The 16175-nt window shown below is 34.4% G+C and overlaps 1 protein-coding gene across 1 annotated transcript in view; it reads left to right on the top strand.

Moving 5' to 3' along the window:
- The window catches only part of LOC136030663 (girdin-like), a 260328-nt gene that overhangs the window by 87039 nt on the left and 157114 nt on the right, over nt 1-16175 (top strand). Inside the window, exons 8-10 of the mRNA XM_065709731.1 lie at nt 7425-7603; nt 11516-11642; nt 14554-14683. Coding sequence (XP_065565803.1) covers nt 7425-7603; nt 11516-11642; nt 14554-14683 — 436 coding nt within the window. The remainder of the gene's footprint in view (nt 1-7424; nt 7604-11515; nt 11643-14553; nt 14684-16175) is intronic.

Genomic DNA, 16175 nt, shown 5'->3' with positions numbered 1-16175 from the left:
GTGTGAAAGTCCTTTTGGAATCGGGGAAAATTACCGAACATATACGCCGGATTCAAACGCAAATAAAACACAACTTGGTACGTTGAAGTACCAAGGACATCAAAATAAAATGTTTGCGTCTCCTGGACCAACCTTATGCTTATTCATACCTGATGACCGCGATTTTCTAAGATTTTTACTTTTGGTTGTTTCAAAATTAGACAATCAAAATTAGGCGTTTCAGATATCGACCATTCTAAAACTATAATTCAACACAGTAACCCATTTCAAATGCCAAATAGGTCAATCGAAATACTCAAGCTCGTCAATAGGTCAAGCGAAATATTTTGGAGAGGGGCTTCTCTATAAGGGTCAAAATCGCAAAAAAGCCTAGAATGTAGAAACATCTTTAAATCATGTAAAAATAGGGGTTTTCTGAAGTTTTAGTATTTCTGTCAGAATTGTCGCCTTCATCCACTCCCATAAAAGCTAAAGATATGCCCCTGAGGAGAGCATAAAGGTTTAATTATTAACACTCTCTAGTCTCAAACTCCCAAACGTCCATCTTACCTTCGCCTTTGTGGCAGCTTAAGGGTATGCAGCTTTAGTTCTTTTTTTAAACGTGTTCGGATTCTGAAAAAAAAAAAAAATGTACTAGGCACTTAATCGACAGAGACACAATAAACAATTTTTGTATTTTTCATGGCCTTATTAACATCACAAGTTTGAGAAATCTTCTGATTTTCATTTTTAATGTTTAAGTATCTCATTAATTCACTTCCGGTGTCTCTTCGAAGACTATTTTTTATCTGTTTATTCGAATCGCAGCTGTGCTTTTACACTAAAAATCTGCTATAATTAAGATAATGAAAATCGGCTGATATTATAATTAAAGAAATAATTTTTAAGAAGCTTTATCAGGACTGTGGAAAGTTTCGCCATGCATTTTGTGTTTTCTTTCTTCTTTTTTATATGTATATAGCGAGATAGATATCCTTTATAACCGGTATGGACCATCTTTGATTTAAGCACCGTAACGTATAATAAGCTCACATGCTTGAGTTTTTTCCTCATTTTATGTTTATAGAGCCGAGATCCGGGAATTACGGTGACTGATTTAATCGACCAGAACATTTTCTGCAACTGATGCTTGAATACATCTGCCCTTTTCGTGGCTTGGAATTCAATTTTCTGTATTTTTAATTAAAGGATGAAAAATCCCATGCAATATCAATAAAAACAAGCATGCAACTGAACAGTTTTTAAAAATAATTAGCTAAAAATAAAAATCACTAGAGTTTGCAATAATGTTATAAATATAGTTAAAAGCTTACTGCATATAAAGTTGTGCATTAAAAAAGGATTGGCCTTTGTAGATTCAAATGACATCATGCTGAATGGGCGTTCACTCTCGACCCTGTCATGCTCAAACGCCATCTTTCTTTAGAGGAAACCCACATTTTGACAGAGCTGAAATGTGTTTTGTTTTTAATAGATGCAATCAAACACTATCCAATTAATTCAACCGACGTAAAATTCAACACTGCAAAATTCAACCTATGGAAAATGTAGCCTTGGTAAATACCTATTGGGCAAAATTAATTCCACAGTTCTTTTGCACCAGTAACAAAGATTGTACAGACTTATATCTGTATTGGTAATACTTTATTAAAGAAGGATACCGTATGCAAAGGACTGAATTGAATTTATTAAAAAGAAAACAAAAAACAAGAAATATATCAATGAATACCAAAACCAACGGTAAATTACACATAAAAATAACAAATACTTCAATATATTATCCCCCGTAAGGAGAAACTATGACCAGGAAAAAACAGGGGGAAAAACAAAACTAAAAAAATGAAACGAAATACATTCATCAAATATTTTTAAAATAATAAATCCACATCACCAAACCAAACAGTGCCCACTCCCCCCAAAAAAATCAAGATGGGCAAGGGAGTAATACATGAATACACACACACAAATAAAGTATAGGACCTATCCAGAGACATCACCGGGGAAAATATTAATTATTTGCAATAAAAATCTCTAACATACTTTTTGAAGATACCAAACGAGTGGCCCTGCGCAAACTCCGGAAGAGTGATCCAAATCATATTAAAAGCTATCAGAGGGTTAAAGTCATACCGTATTGATGGAGCATAAGGTATTTGTAAATTATTGGAATTGCGGAAAAATAATTCGATCGCTCGGAAATAAAAAGTAATTCATTACATAGGGCAGCAGGAAGCTGGCCATGTAACCTCACAAAATTAAAAGAACCACGAGACCGAAAATAGAGAGATCTCAAGTCAAGCAAGGGTTTAAGTAGGGAACAGTTAGTATCCTGTATAAGAGTCCTTGCTTTATCATATAGTTTTAAAAGTGGCTTCAGTGATGAAGGAAAAGTTGACATTCAAATAAGAGAACAGTATGAAACATAAGGCTGAACTAGGCTGTAGAATGGGAGTCTAAGAACTGACCCTGGAAAAATGTGTTTCAATTTTTTAAGGATTAAAAGGCTTCTGGAGACTTTCTTTTTAATGAGGTCAATATGAGGCTTGAAGGAGAGATTTTCATCAAGTAAGATGCCTAGGAATCGAACACATCGATCCCTAGACCTATTAAGGGAACCCCTCGATACATGTATTTTATTTAAACCAGAAGAAGCATTAGACCAGATGCTTCTAATATAAACCAGAGAGCCTTGGAGCTCTTGACGAAAAAAAACAACAAAAAAACGTGACTTTCCAACATTTAAGGCAAGATAATTAACATCAAGCCACTGAGTAACTCTTTCAAAAAGGTGAATATGTTTGGACGGAGATCGAACCCGGTTCTTCCGGCTGTGTCAAGAGTACTGTCATCCGCAAAAGCTACAAGTGTGTCAGAGAAGGACCAACTCTTGTCACAATTAGTGACAGCTGCAGGTAGACAAAGACGACAGCAAGTGGTAGGTTTTAGATTTTTAACTGTATTTATAAGGTCATTAACATAAATTAAAAAGAGTATCGGCCCAGTCACATATCCTTGTGGAACATCAAATTCTCCTTCGTATGGGTTGGAAAAGAGAGGATCAGCCGAGATAACTCGACCAAATAAGTATGATAGAAACCAAGGATAAGTACTCCCTCGGATTCCAATATGGGACAGTTTCCAAAGAAGAATCTGGTGTGTTATTGAATCCAATGCTTTTCATACATCGAGAAAAAGAGCAGCAGGTATCTCACCAGAGTTAAGAGATGTATGTATATATTTCAAAAGATTCACACATGCATGCTCAGTTGAGTGCTTTGCCCTTAAACCAAACTGGGAATCATGAAAAAAAAGTTTACAATTAAGAAAATCGAGAGGCTGAGAAAGATTAGCTTTTTAAAAATTTTACCAGACACTAATAAGAGAGATATAGAACAAACTACCAGGGTCATTCCGTGATCCACCTTTGAAAAGTATAATAATACGAATACGCTTTTAAGAACCAGGGAAGACAGCCTTTTCAAAAGACATATTGACAAGTCTCGTAAGAGCAGAAACGATGACAGGAAGAATGAACTTGACAAACTCAGTAGAAATACGGTCTGGGCCAGAAAATGAAGAACCCTTCAAACCATTAACTATTCTGGCTACTTCAACTTCATAGCCATTGGTTGAAAACAACACCAAAGATTTAAGACAATTAACTCCAAAGCCATTAATTTAAGACAAGCAGGTCCAACACAAGACCTAAAATCATTTAGAGAAGAAAAAGGACTTACGGAAGAGGCAGTAGTTTTCCCGATATTACCAAAGTAAGAATTAAGTCTTGCACTTTCAGCGCACCCTCTATGATTTTACCACTTATCAAAACACTTGAAGGGACAGAAGGGGGCCGAGAAGATGGCCTGATAACAAAATTGATTACTTGCCATGTTTTCTTAATGTCTTTACCGCATGTAGAGAATTTATTATAGTAAAATGTCGATTTGGCCCTCAGGCAAAGCGGATGATTTTTGAATTGAAATCGAATAGTTCTGGGCATCAAGTCTTGGCTAATTGTGGAAAAAGCCAAGTCAGATTGTCGTGAGAAAAAAAATTTGAAGTCGATAATCGTGCCAAGATGACTTAAGACGAAAAACCATCTCCCTGGTGCCTCCTAGGTAAGCAGTCAGAAAAATCATAAAGGGAAAAACTGGCAAATAGTAATCTTTCACTGTTGATAGCTTTGTCCCTGAGGCCCACTCTCGGTTCTCGGTGGCTCCGGTCATGGGAACAGTCATTGTAAAAGATGGGTGGAGGCAGTACCGGAAAGAGCGTGGGGCCATAGGAGATTAAAGCTTTCTTTGGGGGTTTTCCAGGGAGCTCAGTAGTTACAAAGGCAATATTGATGCCAACACTGACATGGATGATGTGTAAGACGATAATACTAACTTGGGAACTAGGGATAGGACAATAATCAGTAATTGTCGACGTCAACAACCACAATAATAACCTAGGTGGCGATGGTATCGTTGATAATAATGGTGAGAACGCCAAAAACAGAGATGATGATAACCAAAGAAGAAAGCAATGATGTTTACGGTGATAAAAATGGTGATGAAAATCGTAGCATTAAAGATTGTGATGACGATTTGCTTTTGATAAACCTGGATGTCATATGGCTTAGTACTATCTAATCTCCTTCTTTGTGAAAATTAAATAATAAACAAAAACAAGTTTTTTTTCTAACCGAAAGTAAGGAGCGAGATTAAAACTTAAAACGAACAGAAATTTTTTCGTATATGAAAAAAGGGCTGTCCACTCCTAAACAACCCGCTCTTTACGCTAAAGTTTGACTCTTTCTTACAACTTAACTTTTTAAAACAATAAAAACCATTAGCGTAAAGAGTGGGGCGTCGAGGAGCTGACAGCTCTTTTCATATACGGAATAGTTTCTATTCGTTTTAAGTTTTGATGCTACTCCTTAGTTTCAATAGAAAAGCTTTTTTTTAATTTAATTTCTGATTGTTTTTTTTTTAATAATGCTGGAAAATCCATCGCCCATTTATGGAAATTCTCTCCCCTCATGAAAAATTCTTCCATAAAAAGATGCTCCCACATAATCAAATTCCCCAACCCCCTCACCAGAAAGAAATTCTCCCTGAAAACGTCTGTATACTTACCAATAACCAATACTATATGTAAACAAAGACTAAAGTTTATAACTTGCAGCCTTTCCCCCCGCGACTGTGGGTGATTAAGTTGCTATCAAAGACATAGTTATCTCAAAAATTTACCCTATATTTTTTTGTCACTTAAAAAGGGCACTAGAACTTATTTCTGTTCGGTTGAGCCCTCTTGCAAAATTCTAGGACCACTGGGTCGACACGATCACCCCTTAAAAAAGAATAACAAATAAACACGCATCCGTGATCCTTCCTCTGGCAAAAAATACAAAATTCTACATTTTTGTAGATAGGAGCTTGAAACCTCTACAATACGGTTATCTGATACGCTGAATATGATGGTACGACTTCCAGAAAGATTATATTGCTTTTAGGGGCCATTCTCTCCTTATTTCGAGGAATAAACTTGATGAAACTTATATATTTAATATCAGCATAAAAATTAAATTCTTTTGATGCATCTGGAATCAAAATTCCGTTTTTTAGAGTTTCGGTTACTATTGAGCCGGGTCGCTCCTTACTTACAGTTTGTTACCGCGAACTATTTGATCTTGGCTATAATGATATTGTCTTTCTATTTTCGAATCATACACCTCTAAATTGAGGTGGAGCCAGACGTAATATTTGTTGAGTCAACTACTTTATTTACCTAGTCAGAAGATGTATATCATTCTTTAGCCCAAACGGTGTTCGGCCTGTAAAAAGCTTAAGGACAGTAGACCTATTCTCGTCTGTGGTAATTTTCGTTCGTTTTGTGTTTAACTTGACTATTCCTTTTTACTTGTGTTCTTTTTAGGATTCATTTATTTATTTATAGCAGTATATGATATCTATACGATTGATGTGATTATTGATTTTATACCTGTTCGTTTTGCATCTCATTTATTCAATGATAGTAATTTCTGTTCGTTTCAAGTTTGAATTATTATTAGACTTTATTTCTGCTCGTCTTAAGTTATATACTTCTTTACTTTTTTATGTAAAAACTTGTTTTCGGAAAACGTTTGGTCAAATCAATACTAACAACATCTAATCTTCCTGCAGCCTTCTTCAAACAGTTTTACCGCAAGTTTAGTAAAAATACAAAAAAAGATTTCTAAATTTTTCTTAAAGTTTTTGTTGAAATAAGCTAAGTGGGGGAAAAAACATCAAGTAAGATTTGGTAAAATCGTAGTTACAGAAAATTGTTTTGTAAATTTAATACAGTTTGTTAATATTGGTAAAGTTACATCAAGGTTAGAACTGATTTTAAGTAAATTTAGATAAAATTGTTAATTTTGCAACAAGTTTTATTTTGTAAATGGTACAAATTTAATTAAAATTTAGTAAATTTTGTACAACCAATAAAATTGAAAATATACTTATTCCTTTGAAATTTGCAAAAAATCTTTAACAATATATAAAATAAGATTTATATATTTTCTGTGATAATTTAAACAATTTATAATTGTTAGGAGTTGGTAAGAATATTGAATCGTTTTTCTATTCGGTATAACTTTGGTGGGGTAATATCACATTAAACTGATAGCTAAGCTCTCAAAGTGCTAACAAACGTATATTTAAACTGTTTCTTTTAGTCTTGTATTATATTTGCTCGATATTTTATTAAGTCTTATTTTAGTAGCGTTACGCAACTGTTCCTCATTTTATACGACACTAAGGCGTTTATATATTCTTCTGTAAAACTTTACGACATATTGATCGATTCAATCAAACTTGCACACCGTCTTCTTAGAATGGGGACTGTAAAATGCTACTGCTTTTTCATGCCAAAGACTGTAACCCAATCTTTATCTCGTTTTTGCTCACACGGCTAGGAATCAATGACTCCTCTATTAATGTTCGTATTAAATTATACTGAATAAATAAAAGAGGTGATTCAGTCCGGTTTTTCGCAATTCTCTTACTATCAGAATTTATTAGTAAATACTGTGTGCTTCATTATAGGAATATGCGTAGAGGGAGAGTGCTTAGAGATTTTGCCTTGCAGAAATGTCGTTAGTTTTCATAGGGTTTCTTACATTTTCTATATAGCCTATCTATTGTTTTAATATTTTTCGAAGCTGTACCCCCCCCCCCCCCCATGACACCTTCACATCCGTAGGAAATTCCATGTATTTGTCTACTTATTTGTACGTAAAGAAAAGGATATTTTATAGTTTTTTTCTCAATTAACTAGAACAACTTTTATTCTCAAATGGCCTTTGATTTCAGAGTAAAGTTTCCTTTCAGTTTTTTTTTTTTTATTCAGCTCGTCATATAAATATTTTTTTTTTCTTATCGAAGCCTTTTTATTTACAGAACTTGGAATTGATCCAAGATGCTCGTGCTGGAAAAGCATACCGCGACGAGTTGGACATTGTGCGCGAAAGGGCATCCAAGGTTGACCGACTGGAAATTGAGCTTCAAAGATATCGAGATAAAGTCAACGATATTGATTTCTATAAGGCAAGAGTTGAAGAACTGCGTGAAGATAATAGGTACAGTCTCTTTTAGTGTACATTTTAGTTTGGGGTTGAGCCGGGTATGCTTACTCATAATCAAAATGATCAATTCGGTAAAGGGATTATCATTTAAAAATAATTCATAGAGCTTAGTAATACTATGGAACCCATTCATCCTCACATGCTCAATCTGACGCTGAAACTGATCAAAAAGTTTTCAAGCAAATGACAAAAAGAACTAATGGTTATTTACATAAAAAATTCTGCCCTGGAAAAAGGGGAGGGGGTGTATTTTCGCTTGGATCTTACACTTACAAGGCCTTGTTTATAAATAACGATACAAATGGTCATCGTTTTTGCAGGTTTTTAAATGTTAGCGAGCCCGAAGAAGCGCAGGTGTTTGGCCTATTCTGATCTTTGAAAGGAGATCCATGAGACAATTTGTTTTATGCCAGGTGGAATCAGACAAAAGACAAGGGATAAAATTGGAAAGTAAGGTCACTTTTAAAATGGCATTGTCCTTAAAGAGAACATTTTTGCTAAAAATTTTAGTAGCTTCGTTATTTTTGATTTGCCAAAAAGTTACGTATGTATGACAGTTACATACGTAAAGGCTCCATCGAAGAGCATCTTGCTGTCACAAGTCGCAAAATGCCTTCATTACGCCCTTAAAGTAAACTAACCTTTTTGGCCCCATTAGAAGAAAATAGAACACAAGAAGATTTCAGAGTATTAGATAGAAAAAAAAATATTAAATATAATAAAAAACTTCATTTAATAAATATATTTTTTTTTAATGATAAATATGACAAGAAAACTGAGAAATTATTTAAGGTATTTGGTAGCCGTTTCAACGAAACAAACTCATTATGTAAACCGTAATAGTATATGCATCTATGACTTATTTATGGTTTGAATCCTTCGTGCTTTTTGTCTTTCCTTGTCCTATTTTATTTTTGGAGCAAGGGGTGAATTATAGGCCTCTAGATTACACTTCACTTCAATGAGGGGGGGGAGTACTGTTTGGTAGTATTTGTAATTTTTTTCAAGTTTTGATTATTTTTTTTTACTTGTTGTAAAAAATGGAAAAATATTGACTTTTTTATAATTCCAAAATAAACGTTATGTACCCACTCTGCATTACAATAAAAAACAGACCAAAAAATGGCTTAAGCTGAATCACTGCTCGATGGATCTGCACGGTAAAAAAATACGTCTTGCAGGCCCAAGGCTCACTCATGTAGCAGCATGTGAATTTGGCACTTGAACATGACCGTCGGGTGTCCAAGGGAACTTTAAGAGTTACCGACTGCTTTACAGATGGTGACAATCCTCTCAGGCAAGTAGTACCTCAAGTCTGCAGATCTTGCACTTAGTACCTTATGAGGTGTTATGGGCGTCTCAGTCAAGCCTCCTATTAATGATGAAGTTATTTACGTTACTGCACAGTGCTCTAACCCTTAGCAGAGCCGAGCATCTGATGGCCAAAAAATATATTCTCAGGCCTACAGTGTTGAAAATATCTAAGGATGCTTCAAAGAGGTCTCTTTTTCTTTCTTTTTTGAGGAAGGGGTTAAGGCTCTGTGTCCCGTATGTTTGGGTATGCCTGTGTAGAATTTATACCAGTCTGGCATCTTAGATAAAGCTTTGAATTTGTAGCCATTATCAACTTACATTTGTATGGATTTCAGTTTTGGGATTGTGGACAAGAAGGCTATTGCATGACAGCATGTTGCTGGAATTGTATGATAAAATATGAGGATTCTTGGCACTTGACTATTTATTGGCTATTCAAGAATTCTCTGTCTTAATTTGGTCCATTATGGACTAAACATATCGGTTTTTGGTTCAAAAATGAGGGAAACGGTACCTTTCTGCAGAGCAGTCCCTTGACTATTTTGAAATGTTCACTAGATTAAAAACATTTTTCTTGGGTAGCGCAACCCCCAATGGAACCTGTTATTAGTATATGATAATGAGTTTGACTATTCTCTCTCTAGGTCTTATTTTTTTTCTTAGCATGGGAATGGGTTGCTCTTCATTAGGCTTCTACTAAAATTTACACCCTACTTTGTGTCACTGTTGTTGCCATTTTCTAATTTCACCAAGCTTAAATCCAATCTGACTCAAAGGATGATGAATCTGAACTTAATTGATGAGTCTGCATGAGATGGCATAATAGGTCAGGTTTCTCGGGAAATATATATTGACTTTCAAAAGCTTCGTGAGTTTACAAGTTTAGCGGACTGGCTCTTCGGTAGGAACTGAATTGTTTAAATTCAAAAAGGATTGCCATATTGCCTTTTGTTTATTTAGGTGATTCTCTTTTCTTCTGTATTGACAAAATCTCTGATGGCTGCCATGTCAACGGTTTTGTTTCCATATACTAAGCAGATATTTGTGTAGTAATTATTGTTGAACTTATAGCGTCATAGGTGTGTTAAGTGACTTGTAAGCCATTCTCCATTTCGGCTTTTTGGGAAAAATTTGTGAGCGAAAATGGAAACATATTCTAATATCGCTTTCGCAAGATTTTTACTGAGGAAATTATGTTCCATGTCATTTTTTTTTTTTTTGCTTTTTCTTTGGAACTTCTCCCGAAAATTCAACCAAATTAAATCTTTCTGCTGAGTTAAGAAGTAGTAGAGGAACGTAATATGTATCAAATCTAAATCATTTTCTTGTTTAGATTAAGTGCAAGCTGTCTATCTGACGCAGGCGCTTCTCATTCCTCACATTCATCTAACACATTTTCTTAATAATGCACTGCAAACGCTAATTTTTTTCTAGTGTTTTGTGTTCTTCTACGCATTTACATTCTAAAAAAATGATGTTCAATTTTTACCGATTACTTGCCAACTAAGCATCGCTGCTCAACTGTTACGATTTGTTTCAGTTCAAAATATCTCAGCAAATTTCTGAGAAAAACAAACAAACGGAATTCGGCTTTGTTTTGCCGAGCTGGAGAGTCTTATTCCCTTTTCTGAAGTGAAACTTATTGAGATCTCATAGGTGGTGTAAAAAATTGCCGTGAAGATTAAATTCTTTGCTTGATGTTACAGAAAAGCTGTTTTTCTTGTATAACCATTCTCAGTCTTCAAAATCACTCGCTTGTAAAATTAGAAAAAATAGAGCTTGGTTACTATTATTTCCCAATTTTATTATTTAAAACGAGGAAAATAACAATATAAAAGAAGAAGATTACATCTTTTTTTTTGTTCAATGTCTAGTAGAATAAGAAAATGTTTGAGAGCAAATACTGTTACTGAATACCATAGAGGAATCTAGAGCAAATAACACTTGCTGCATATCTTGTTTACTGAGTGCTGAAAAGTAAATTTATATCAAATGGAACGAACTTTGGTAACTTATCTTAGATTACATTTCTAACAGGGGATCCTGAAGTACATGTGGTATAGCATGCAACTAAGGGGTGTTCGGGCCAATTACCACGTTCGATATTGTAGTTTACTCATTTTCTTACCATATATTTCTAATGCATGGATGCGGTTTGGTGAGGAGGTCTTACACATCTGTGTTATTATTATTATTTTTTTCTAAGCCATTAAAACTTAATATTATGCATGGAACTGCCTGCAATTCCGTATCCCCGTAATTACTTTCAGGTGGGATTCCCTTAGTCTTCTAACAGTTTTATCCCCACTAAAGTAGATTTTTTACTCAGCAATAAATGGAATATAAATGTTTCTTGTTGGATTATTTACATTTACGTTTCTTGTTGGTTTATTTAAATTAGGGCTTCAGCTAGGGCGGAGCGTGCAAAAAAAAAAAAAAAGGAAAACAAAAAGCCAAAGTATTGAAGAACCTTGAGAAGCCATGCAAAGACAGGACGGGAAAATGAGGTCTTTTTCTAACAGTTGTGGAAATAGATCTTCAGGATATAAAAATATTATTTTATAATACTATGATATTTCTATCTTATTCTAGAATATTAGAGGAGACAAAGGAAATGCTTGAAACTCAATTGGAAAATTCTAGGAAAAGAGTGGAACAGCTTTCGGAATTGGAAGGAGATATCTTAAAGTATAAAACCCAAATAAATAACTTGGTTTTGGTAAGTTGGTTAAACTTTCGACTATGTAGGTTTATAGAGACATTTTTACTGCTAGTGGTTATCCAGGGGTCCATTTCAACTATGTATCGCTTAGTGTGTCAGGGTCCATCCAAAGTATCTACATCGTTTGAAATTACACAAATGTAATTTATCAGTTTTTAGTTATGTCAAATCAAGATTAAATATGCACTATAATGAAAACCATCATCGCTGGTATGTGGAAACATCTATATAAAATTGGACGCTCGCTGTTGCTTTTAGCCGAAAACCCGCTGGTAGTTATGCCCTTTGTTATGGTTACTGAACATTTTAGTCAAACTTTCTAATATGTGTTGTTTTTCAGAAGAAAAAAAGTTATAGAGCAAATATTTTCATTGATTAGTAAAGAGCGAATTTTAAAATTAGGACTAGTAGAAATAAAGTAGTTCATATAACAATTATTACCAGAGCCTTCTAAAAATGAAGGAATGAAAACTTAAACCAACAGAAGTGACTATTAACAGTAAAGCCAAACTAAGACTAAGCATACATTACCACAAATATTGGTGCTGCGAACGTGAGATCCCTTCAAAGAGCGAGTGCGTCATTTTTCTCTATTTAAGTAATTTTTAAACGAAATTTGCCCAATAGAGGTACAGTGTCCACGTATAAATGAAATTGAGAGAAGGCCACGTTCTGCTGGAGAGAATATGCGCTCAAGTGGCCGACTTTGGACCCATCAATAATACAAATTGAAAATCCTTTTGATAATATGTAAGATGTCTACTATAATTGAAATGCAATTTTAATTTTTTTTTTCTCATGAACATTTTATTTGTAGTATAAGTGAAACGCAATAAAATATTTTTTCTATCATGAAGTTTTTATTTTCAGTTTTAGCCTCAAGTTTGTAATAAAAAAAGCTCATTAAAGATGAACCGTATTTTCTCCAACAAAACCACTCTAAATTATTAAGGTTTGCCCTTTCAAACAATTTCCATAAAATGCACTATATGTACTCTTTTAGAGTAAAAGTGCACATATTTTGGTGAAATTTATATGTAATCAGAGCTGTTCCTAAAGGGGCAAACGGTTCAGCTATCCTGGGTGCCGCAGCTTCGGAGGTGTGTTTGCTGTGGCTGGGGGATTGCCCACTTTTATCAAATTCTTCACTTTGATTAGGCAATTTTTGCTTATATTTGACTCAGGAAGGGCGCTGTAATTAATTTTTACCCGGTCACCACCAACCCTAGGAATGGCTCTGGATGTAATGTGACTTAAAAGACGGTCAAATTAATAAATTTGTTATCTCCGAAACTACGAACAGGTTTCATAGATAATTAAAAACAAAAGTTAGATTTTTCCTTATAGCTAGCTCTTTTTAATACATTTACCGGGACAAAGAATGCACAAAGATATTTCATGTGTTTCAAAGATATTATTGGCAACAATTGTATAGCATTGAGATATTTTTTTTGAGTATGTCAGATAGCCTATTTAGGAGATACGGTTGTCAGTCGCTGTTCATTTAACAAGCTGTTGAATTGTTTAATTTAAGTAGTATGAATGTTTACAAAACTAATGTTTTCTTTTTTGTAAAATAAGAGTTTGCAAGTAAAATAAAACTTGTGTTAATGTGTAGAAGTTTTACCTATGAATGTGATCGAAATCGGCTAAAGTAATTTCCAAGATAGAATTTTTCTAAGTTAATTAACTGCTGATTAATTGGCTAATCAATTTTTTTTTATGATGACTTTGTAAGACTAGACTAAATTATAAAGTCAATTTTTGTAAGAAGCCTGATTACTTTTGCTATAATTTGGTCTCCAATTACACAAAAAAAATTCTGGACATCCTATATGGTACCATGCATTCTTTATTTTCAATCCTTTGACATATATATTTTTTGTCTTCATCTTGTCTTTATACTTTGTTTTTTTTTTTCGTTGTCTGTATTGTCGCTTTGTGATCCGATAGTTGATGAAAATAGCTAGCTAGTGGGAGAGGAATATCCTGTTGCTTGAAGTTGCCCTGTTGCTTACATGGAAATCTTGAGACGTTAAGCCTTTGTGTTGATCTTGAAAATTTACTAATAAAACGAAACATGTATTAAAATTTGTTCTTCCGAATACTGTTACCTGTTTGAAAGTTAAATGAACATCTTGCCCTATATTTTTTTTCGAAGCTGATAGAATGGCTGGCTTAGCTTTCAGCTGGGTAGATACTGGGTAGATGGGCAGCTTTGTCGTCTTTTTTTTATGTTGTTAATATTAACTTAAAGCATTGTATGAGAAAAAAAAACAGCCTACGATATATGTGCTTATGTGCATGTACATATTTTATAGAGACGTGTTATTTTCCTCAGAACATCGAAACTGTGAATCTTTTGAAGATTCAAAAATGGTGTAAAGGTCTTTAGTGTATGAGCCTGATTTTTCGTACCCTTCTTTCTCTATTTCAGAGGAGAAACGGTTATTTCCACTTTTGTGCCGAATTTCGTGTATACTTTGCCTTATGTCAAGAATCACCTTGTGTTTGAATAAGCTTTTTGAAATGACTTTTATCTGACTATTTCCGAAGCTTTATTTTAGTTATTTATAAACGAATCTATTGTTTTCCCCAATGTGTAATTTCTAGTCTTGGGGTCAGAAACGACTAAATGATCATTTTGATGAATCCATTTGAATTGTAACTTCCTTTTGCCTCTTTTCCTCCTCGCTACTCCCATCGCGGTATTCTTCTCTTTTTCTACTATCTCCCTCCCTGATTGTCTTTGCGATATAAGTTATTACTGTTCATCAGCATTAATAATGAATTAGCTTTGAAGTAGAACCTCGTGCCACTCGGACTTTGCAGCTGCCTCACATTGATTTCTTCGTCGTCTCTGAATCTCTTCCCTTCCTTTTTACAAACTGATTTATTTTTCTTGCAGGAACGGGATGCAGAACGTGAGAAGATTCATGAATTAATGGAAGAAAATGCCCATCTTACTCTCTTCTCTAAGATGAGCTTAACTGAATCAGCACAAATGACAGAAGTGGACATACTTAAAATTAAGTCGGGTAACGAAGCTCTTTTCTGATTTAAGTATTCAAAGGAGGGAGGTCTAATTATTAGTTGCTCAGTCTTAAGAAGTATTTTAACACCAGCAGTTGTTGAATGCACAGCCAATTAGAATATTTATAACTCATCCATTGCTCCGATAAAAGTTTTGTTTCTTCTACTGTAAATGTGACTTATTTTTGTAAAAAAGAGGGAAAACACCCCCGAAAAGTTATAGGATCTTAATGAAAATTAAACCATCACATTCAGTGTATCAGGAAACCTTAATATAGAGCTTTTAAGCTCCCATCTGCAAAAATGTGGAATTTTGTATCACAGAATCACGGATGCGTTTTCATTTGTTTTTTGTTGTTGTTGTTTTTATTCAGGGGTGATCGTATCGACCCAATGGTCCTAATATATATCAGGATAGGTTGAGGATGGATGATAGGGCTCATTTGAACGGAAATTGAAACTTCTAATGCCCTTTGTAAGCGACAGAAAAAATTGGAAGGCGATTAGGCCCCCTCCCACGTTAATTTTTTTTCCCAAAGTCACCGGATCAAAAATTTGAGATAGCTATTTTGTTCAGCGTAGTCTAAAAATCTAATAATTAAGTCTTTGAGGATGACTTAATCCCCTACAATCCCGTTCCTGGGGGAAGGGCTGCAAGTTATAAACTTTGTCCATTGTTTACATATAGCATTGATTATTGGGAAGTATACAGACGTTTTCAGGGGGGATTTTTCCTGGTGGAGGTATCAGCAGGAGGGGGTTACCGGGGAAGATCTTTCAGTGGAGGAATTTGTCATGGGGAAAGAGAATTTTTCCATGAAGGAGGTGCCGGATTTCCCAGCATAATTTAAAAACGACCAGAAATTAAATAAAAAAACAAGTCTTTTTCAATTGAAAATAAGGAGAAACATTAAAACTTAAAGTGAGCTGAAATTATTGCGTATAAATGAGGGGGCTCGTCTCCTCGTCAATACCTCACTCTTTACGCTAAACTTTTTTTTTTGTACTTTAAAAATAGGTATTTATTCTAATTAAACTGCCTTTGTGATTCAGGGGTCATTCTTAAAGAATTGGAACAAAATTCGAACTTTAGCGTAAAGAGTGAGGTATTTACGTGGAGGCGAATCCCCTCATATGCGTAATAATTTCTGCTCGTTTTAAGTTTTAGTATTGCTGCTTGCTTTTAGTTGCAAAAAACTTATTTTCTTATTTAATCTTTACTATAAATGGAAAGACAGTGATGTCTAAAAAAACTGTGCATGTTACAAATTTGATAGGTATGGTTGTACATTTTAAAGGCTGTTAAAATATCTTTAAAATTCATATGCAGTCTCAAAGACATAGTTGCGCAAATGCTTAATTAGCAAAACGTACACCATAATCCTTTCCTAGTATTTTATCAGTTAATTGTGGCAGATCAGTTAGCTGCTATTGCATACCAGTTACTGGTGAAACATTACTTATTGCTATGAACAATATTGCTAATGGCCACAAGGG

This window comes from Artemia franciscana, chromosome 8 (assembly GCF_032884065.1).
Source record: "Artemia franciscana chromosome 8, ASM3288406v1, whole genome shotgun sequence".
Lineage (NCBI taxonomy): Eukaryota > Metazoa > Arthropoda > Branchiopoda > Anostraca > Artemiidae > Artemia > Artemia franciscana.
Note: the sequence above shows the minus strand (reverse complement) of the source record. Positions and strands in the feature narration are given on the sequence as shown.